Here is an 8,405-nt window from a genome sequence, read left to right on the forward strand (position 1 = left end):
CCTTCACAACTTCTCAGGTAAGGAGTTCCACAAGTTGACTGTGCGCTGCGTGAAGAAGAACTTCCTTTTATTTGTTTTAAACCTGCTGCCTATTAATTTCATTTGATGACCCCTAGTTCTTGTATTATGGGAATAAGTAAATAACTTTTCCTTATCCACTTTCTCCACATCACTCATGATTTTATATACCTCTATCATATCCCCCCTTAGTCTCCTCTTTTCCAAGCCGAAGAGTCCTAGCCTCTTTAATCTCTCCTCATATGGGACCCATTCCAAACCCTTAATCATTTTAGTTGCCCTTTTCTGAACCTTTTCTAGTGCCAGTATATCTTTTTTGAGATGAGGAGACCACATCTGTACGCAGTATTCGAGATGAGGGCGTACCATCGATTTATATAAGGACAATAATATATTCTCAGTCTTATTCTCTATCCCCTTTTTAATGATTCCTAACATCCTGTTTGCTTTTTTGACCGCCTCTACACACTGCGTGGACATTTTCAGAGAACTATCCACGATGACTCCAAGATCTTTTTCCTGACTTGTTGCAGTCAAATTAGCCCCCATCATATTGTATGTATAGTTGGAGTTATTTTTTCCAATGTGCATTACTTTACATTTATCCACATTAAATTTCATTTGCCATTTTGTTGCCCAATCACTTAGTTTTGTGAGATCTTTTTGAAGTTCTTCACAGTCTGCTTTGGACTTAACTATCTTGAGCAGTTTAGTATCATCTGCAAACTTTGCCACCTCACTGTTTACCCCTTTCTCCAGATCATTTATGAATAAGTTGAATAGGATTGATCCGAGGACTGACCCTTGGGGAACACCACTAGTTACCCCTCTCCATTCTGAGAATTTACCATTTATTCCTACCCTTTGTTCCCTGTCTTTTAACCAGTTCTCAATCCATGAAAGGACCTTCCCTTTTATCCCATGGCAGCTTAATTTACATAAGAGCCTTTGGTGAGGGACCTTGTCAAAGGCTTTCTGGAAATCTAAGTACACTATGTCCACTGGATCCCCCTTGTCCACATGTTTGTTGACCCCTTCAAAGAATTCTAATAGATTAGTAAGACACGATTTCCCTTTACAGAAACCATGTTGACTATTGCTCAACAGTTTGTTTTTCTATGTGTCGGACAATTTTATTCTTAACTATTGTTTCGACTAATTTGCCTGGTACAGATGTTAGACTTACCCATCTGTAATTGCCAGGATCACCTCTAGAGCCCTTTTTAAATATTGGCGTTACATTAGCTAACTTCCAGTCATTGGGTACAGAAGTCGATTTAAAGGACAGGTTAAAAATCTTAGTTAACAGTTCCGCAACTTCACATTTGAGTTCTTTCAGAACTCTTGGGTGAATGCCATCTGGTCCCGGTGACTTGTTAATGTTAAGTTTATCAATTAATTCCAAAACCTCCTCTCGTGACACTTCAATCCATGACAGTTCCTCAGATTTGTCACCTACAAAAGCCAGCTCAGGTTTGGGAATCTCCCTAACATCCTCAGCCGTGAAGACTGAAGCAAAGAATCCATTTAGTTTCTCCGCAATGACTTTCTCATCTTTAAGCACTCCTTTTGTATCTCGATCATCAAGGGGCCCCACTGGTTGTTTAGTAGGCTTCCTGCTTCTGATGTACTTAAAAAACATTTTGTTATTATCTTTGGAGATATTGGCTAGTTGTTCTTCAAACTCCTCTTTGGCTTTTCTCATTACATTCTTGCACTTAATTTGGCAGCGTTTATGCTCCTTTCTATTTGCCTCACTAGGATTTGACTTCCACTTTTTAAAGGAAGTCTTTTTATCTCTCACTGCTTCTTTTACATGGTGGCTCTTTTTTAGTTTTTACTGTGTTTCTTAATTTGGGGTATACATTGAAGTTGGGCCTCTATTATGGTGTCTTTAAAAAGCACCCATGCAGCTTGCAGGGATTTCACTTTAGTCACTGTACCTTTTAACTTCTGTTTAACTAACCCCCTCATTTTTGCATAGTTCCCCCTTTTGAAATTAAATGCCACAGTGTTGGGCTGTTGAGATGGTCTTCCCACCACAGGGATGTTGAACGCTATTGTATTATGGTCACTATTTCCAAGCGGTCCTGCTATAGTTAGCTCTTGGACCAGCTCCTGCGCTCCACTCAGGACTAAATCTAGAGATGCCTCTCCCCTTGTGGGTTCCCGTACCAGCTGCTCCATGAAGCAGTCATTTAAAGTATCGAGAAATTTTATCTCTGCATTTCATCCTGAAGTGAAATGTTCCGAGTCAATATGGGGATAATTGAAATCCCCCACTATTATTGAGTTCTTAATTTTGATAGCCTCTCTAATTTCCCTTAGCATTTCATCATCACTATCACTGTCCTGGTCAGGTGGTCGATAATAGATCCCTAATGTTATATTCTTATTAGAGCATGACATTTCTATCCATAGAGATTCTATGGAACATGCGGATTTGCTTAAGATTTTTACTTCATTTGATTGTACATTTTCTTTCACATATAGTGCCATTCCCCCCCTTCCCCCTCCCCGCACGACCTGTTCTGTCCTTCCAATATATTTTGTACCCCGGAATGATTGTGTCCCATTGACTGCTCTCAGTCCTATTATATCAATATCCTCCTTTATCACAAGGCACTCTAGTTCACCCATCTTATTATTTAGACTTCTAGCATTTGTGTACAAGCTCTTTAAAAACGTGTCACTGTTTATTTGTCTGCCCTTTTCTGATGTGTTAGATTCTTTTTTATGTGAATGTTTATCATCTGATCTGGCCCTTATATTATCCTCCTCCATCCTCTGCTCCTGACTATAACTTGGAGATTCTCTATCATTAGATTCTCCCCTAAGAGAAGTCTCTGTCCGATCCACATGCTCCTCTGCAGCAGTCGGCTTTCCCCCATCTCCTAGTTTAAAAACTGCTCTACAGCCTTTTTAATGTTTAGTGCCAACAGTCTGGTTTCACTTTGGTTTAGGTGGAGCCCATCCTTCCTGTATAGGCTCCCCCCATTCCAGAAGTTTCCCCAGTTCCTAATGAATGTAAACCCCTCCTCTCTACACCATCGTCTCATCCACGCATTGAGACTTTGAAGCTCTGCCTGGCTACCTGGCCCTGCGTGTGGAACTGGGAGCATTTCTGAGAGTGCCACCCTAGAGGTCCTGGATTTTAGTCTCTTCCCTAGCAGCCTAAATTTGGCCTCCAGGACATCTCTCCTACCCTTCCCTATGTCATTGGTACCTACATGTACCACGACCACCGGCTCCTCCCCAGCACTACACATAAGTCTGTCTAGATGCCTCGAGAGATCCACAACCTTTGCACCAGGCAGGCAAGTCACCATACGATTCTCCCAGTCATCACAAACCCAGCTATCTACGTTTCTAATGATCGAATCTCCCAATACTAATACCTGCCTTTTCCTAGCAACTGGAGTTCCCTCCCCTGGAGAGGTAACCTCAGTGCAAGAGGCAACCCCAGCACCATCTGGAAGGAGGGTCCCAACTATGGGAAGGTTCCTGTTGACTGCTCTGTTCCTGTTGACTGCTCTGCTTCCCTGGGCCTTTCATCCTCCTCAACAGCACAGGGGCTGTCTGACCAGAGGTGGGACAATTCTACAGTGTCCCGGAAAGCCTCATCAACATACCTCTCTGCCTCCCTTAGCTCCTCCAGTTCTGCCACCCTTGCCTCCAGAGTCCGTATGTGGTCTGTGAGGGCCAGGAGCTCCTTGCACCGAATGCACATATACGCCACCCACCCACGGGGCAGGTAATCATACATGCTCCCCTTCCAAACTCCCTAGCGAAACTCCGTGTTAGCAGCCCTTGTTCACAAAAGCTCCCTGGTCACTTGTGCGCTGCTTTTATAAAGCCCTGGCCTGGGTGAATGCCCCGCCCACTGATTAAGGCTCAGCCAATTACCAGAGGCTTCTAGCTTTCAGACCTTCCTTTGAAGCTCACAGCTTCCAACTGCCAGCCACAGCACACGGTCCTTCAAACAACCAAACAAACAAACAGACTGACAAACACAAGCTCAGCACACAGCAAGTAACCCCCAAACACAAACAAACACACACTACAGACAGTCACTTATCCCAAGGGTCCTGTATTTGCTCCTCCTTCACCTGGAGAACTCCCTTGTGAAACTCCGTTAGCAGCCCCTGTTAGCAGCCCCTTAATGCCGCGGCTCATGAAGCCATACACGGGACAACTTGACAGCAGCAAGGAACGGTTCAACAACAGGCTGAGCAAGTGCAGAATGACTGTGGAGTGTGCATTCGGTCGTTTAAAAGCCTGCTGGCGATGCCTGTATGGGAAGCTGGACATGGCCGATGACAATATTCCTATGCTTATAGCCGCATGCTGTACCCTCCATAATATTTGTGAAGGGAAGGGTGAAAGCTTCACTCAGGGCTGGAACGCAGAGGCTCAGTGCCTGGAGGCTGAGTTTGAACAGCTGAGACCAGGGCTATTAGAGGGGCACAGCACGGGGCCATAAGAATCAGGGATGCTTTAAGGATCAATTTGAAGCTGAAAGCCAATACTATTTGTTGCTATGCTTGGGATTGCAGTGCTTGTAATGCTAGGAGGTGATTGGTGCACATGATGCAAGAAAGGGCCTTAACATAATTGTATGTTGCTTTGCAGTGCTCTTTTTGCTTTCACTTAATAGAATAAAGATTGCTTTCAAACAAACACAATTATTTTATTGAAAGACAACAACCAGAGGAGAGTCAAACGAAAAAAATCATCAGCAGGGAGGGAGATGAAGGAATGGGGGAATGGAAGGTCTCAAGAGGAGGAGGGGTCCCAGGATGGCTACAGTTTTGTGTATGTCCAGGGATCACACCCAACCTTCTCCTCTGGAGTATGATGCAGCGGGTGCTGTACTACAGCAGGGCCAAACTGCAGATTGATGGGTATTGAGTGCAGTGGGTACTGGGAGTACACATTGCTGGACTGTGAGGAGGGAGGAGTGGAATGCTGTGGGTAGAGAGTGGAGCCAGGAGGTTGATAAGAGTGTGTTGGCTGTGTGTGTGTGGGGGGCACATGGGAAAGAGTTTTGCGGCAGCGGCTGCAGGGGAGGGCGGGCATGGAGCTGCTCAGGTTGAGGAGCTAGTATCTCCTGGAGCGAGTCCGCTTGGCGTTCCATAACTGTTAAGAGCTACTCTGTGGCTTCTTTCTGGTGTGCCGCGTTCTCCTTTCGTTCATCTTCTTGCTGTCCCGCCACTCCTTCAATTCCTTTTTCTTGGCAGCAGACTGCATCAAAACCTCACGCATAAAGTCCTCCTGAGTTCTTCTTAGAGGCTTTCTAATTCTTTGCAATCATTCTGCCACCGATAAGGGAGGTTGGCTTCCCAAGGTCACCTCTGTGAAGTTTAAATGCAACATTTTACAGAAGCAGTATTGTTTGCAACACAGACAACACTGTCTCAGTGCTTTACAACACAGCCAGTACTCACACACCTGATGCTAACTGGCTGACCTCAGGCAAGCACACACAAACCACAAGACCCCAAAAATGGTGAGTAGCCGTAGGGGCTGGGTATATCACTGTTCCCAGACCCTGCTGGACACTGGGCACGTGGCTCTTGGGGAGAGCCAGCACTGTAGCGGGAGCCTGATATTTATTCCTGTCCCCACACTTTCCACAGGAGGTGATCATTATGGAAGATATCTCGCTGCTGAGGGTGAGCAGGGAATCAAGGGAGGGTCTTCTCCAAGTATGTGGCTTCCACCCTGGCCTCTATGCAGCTAGCCTGTGTGCAGCTATGGTCCCCCCATGATGGCACAATGGTGCTGGAAAGTTAGCATTAATGGAACAAGAAACAAAGCAGCTCTGCCGAGGAACCTGCAGGAGCGGATTGCCCAGTATCTCCATGAGAGTTTCCTGGAGATCTCTGAGGGAGATTCACGTGAAGTGAGGGGCTAGCCCCAAGTCTTTCCGGTACTCAGTACCCCCTAAAAATCCCTTGCCCGTACTGCGTACTGGAGAGTACCACCCTATTTGCACTACTGTTTATACCTCCCTCTCCCAAAAAAGAAAGAGGGAGAAAAAAGGCTTAGTTCTTGTACTTCTCTACTGATCCAATGTAGGGTTACCATATTTAAAAAATAAAAAAAGAGGACACTCCCCGGGCCCTAGCCCCGCCCCTTTCCCACCCCCGGCCCTGACCCTTTCCCACCCCTGGCCCTGCCCCAACTCGCCCTTTCCCCGCCCCTTCCCCAAAGTCCCCGCCCTAACTCCCCCTCCTCCCTCCCAGCCACGTGAAAAGGGCTGCCCGAGCGCTACCGGCTTTACGGTTTGCTGGGCAGTCTCCAGACCCTGCACCCCTGGCCGGCGCTTCCCCAGCGCAGCTGGAGCCCGGGAGGGTCTGGAGGCAATTCCCCCTGGACGGGGGTTTGATTGCCGAAAAGCCGGACATGTCCGGGAAAAACCGGACGTATGGTAACCCTAATCCAATGCAGCCTTTGGGCACCATCCCCATTCACAGAGCCTCTTCCCTCCAAAACAAAAAGACCGGACAGATTCGACTGCATGTTCCTCCTTCCCCAGCCCCACCGTGCATCTCTGAGGCTCAGGAAAACTGACCCCTGGAGACTCCCCGAGCGGGCAGGCGGGTGCTAGGGCCCTTTGGTTGATGGGGGGGCACCCAGTGTTCACACCAAGGAGAGTCTCCCGCAGGACACATCCCCCCTTGCAAACCAGGGACCGCCTCTGATGCCATCGGCAGCCCTCTATGGCCTCTGATGTGTCCCTGTCCCTGGACTGACAATTAGCAATGACCCCTCTGGCTTGGCCTGGGAACACATTGGCCTGCCCTGGGCCAGCCATGCCCACAGTGCATCTGGCTGAGTGAATGCTGCAGCTCGGCCAGAAGGGGGCAGTGAGTCATCCCAGTAAGGGGCTCTCTATACAACGAGTCCCTTCCTCTCTATGATTACCGTGGCTACAGCCTCGGCCGTGTGGGGTGGGCAGAATGGGCGGGTCTCGGTGTGCCGACGGGGATTGTAGTTTCCTGAGGCCGCACCTCCCCGGTATTGTGAAAGGTGATGGCGCCGACGGAGGACTACAAATCCCAGAATGCACCAGGCAGCAGGAAGGCATGTCACGTGATGAGCAAAATGGCTTCCTAGTGACAGATGGGGTTTAAGCCTGCGGGTGAGAGGGGCTTGTGAGCGCAGCCGGCCTGCGGGCCTGAGCTGCGCGAAGTGGGGCGGAGATGCAGAAAATCAAGTCACTGATGGCTCGCCAGGTAAGGGGTAACGGGGCGTGAGGGGCACAGGAGTGGGGGATGGAGGGACGCGTGTGAGACCCAGCTCCGGGTGTGTGGGTGAAGGAAGGGCACAGTTGGGGGCCGTGTGACTGTGGAGGGGGCTGCTGAGCTGGGGGTGGGGCGTGGTCACAGGTTGCTCCCCATGGGACTGTATGGGAGTGTTGCAAAGAGGGATTGCGGCACTTCTACGGGGTAGCGGCGGTGGGGGGTGGGCTGAGGCTTTAGGGTGACTGTGTGCTGGGCTGAGGAAGTGGTGCCCTCAGTCTCTACATGGGGATTGCAACACGTGTGTATCCGAGAGTATAGAGGCCCACGATGTCTGAACAAGGAACACCAATGTGTGTTATATTGGGGCTAAAGTGGGGTGCTGGAAAAACCATGAGTTTCAGTGGCACTTGAGAAGAGAGAAGGTTTAATGTGCCTCAGAGGTAGGCATATGTACCCAATTTTTGCCTTTATTAGCACTTTGAACTCCAAATAAATTTCAAAATATGAGCGGTCATTAAATGGTTTATTTTGTCCTGTTGTTTGTTTCTTTTTTATGGTACAGATCACAAGGTGTCCTTCGAGTTCCCTTGCTCTAGGGCAGTTTTACCTTAAAACTTTTTCTTCTTCTAATGTGGTTTTGTTTCCTAGTGAACATAAGTGTTCCCCCCCCCAACCAAAAAAAAGGGGGGGGGAGCAGGTTATGGCAGGATTTTGAAGTAGTATTGGAAGCATTTATATTAGAGCACATTGAAACAACTCTTGATAAGCACTTGAAAACCTTGTTCCAGTATTTTGAGTCTTTGTTACCCTTCTTTACTTTCTATTGATTATGGTTATAGTTCAGACAGTCTAATGCACATTGTAGTCTGCTTGTTCAAAGGTCTGTTTTTTTAAATAGATATTTAAGTCAGGTAAATATCTCTGGAAATTAGCAAAAAGAACAGGAGTACTTGTGGCACCTTAGAGACTAACAAATTTATTAGAGCATAAGCTTTCGTGGACTACAGCCCACTTCTTGTAGTCCACGAAAGCTTATGCTCTAATAAATTTGTTAGTCTCTAAGGTGCCACAAGTACTCCTGTTCTTTTTGCTAATTTCCAGAGATATTTACCTGACTTAAATATCTATTTAAAAAAA

At 47.4% G+C, this 8,405-nt stretch overlaps 1 protein-coding gene across 5 annotated transcripts in view; it reads left to right on the forward strand.

Annotated features, from left to right (window-relative positions):
* The first annotated feature begins 7,106 nt into the window (after positions 1–7,106).
* VPS50 (VPS50 subunit of EARP/GARPII complex) overlaps positions 7,107–8,405 on the forward strand; it is a 170,139-nt gene continuing 168,840 nt past the window's right edge. For all 5 annotated transcript variants that reach the window (XM_034760445.1, XM_034760446.1, XM_034760447.1 and 2 more), the window contains exon 1: positions 7,107–7,259. In XM_034760445.1, coding sequence (XP_034616336.1) covers positions 7,227–7,259 — 33 coding nt within the window. In that variant the 5' untranslated portion in view covers positions 7,107–7,226. The remainder of the gene's footprint in view (positions 7,260–8,405) is intronic.

Source organism: Trachemys scripta, chromosome 2, assembly GCF_013100865.1.
Source record: "Trachemys scripta elegans isolate TJP31775 chromosome 2, CAS_Tse_1.0, whole genome shotgun sequence".
NCBI classification, from domain to species: Eukaryota; Metazoa; Chordata; order Testudines; family Emydidae; genus Trachemys; species Trachemys scripta.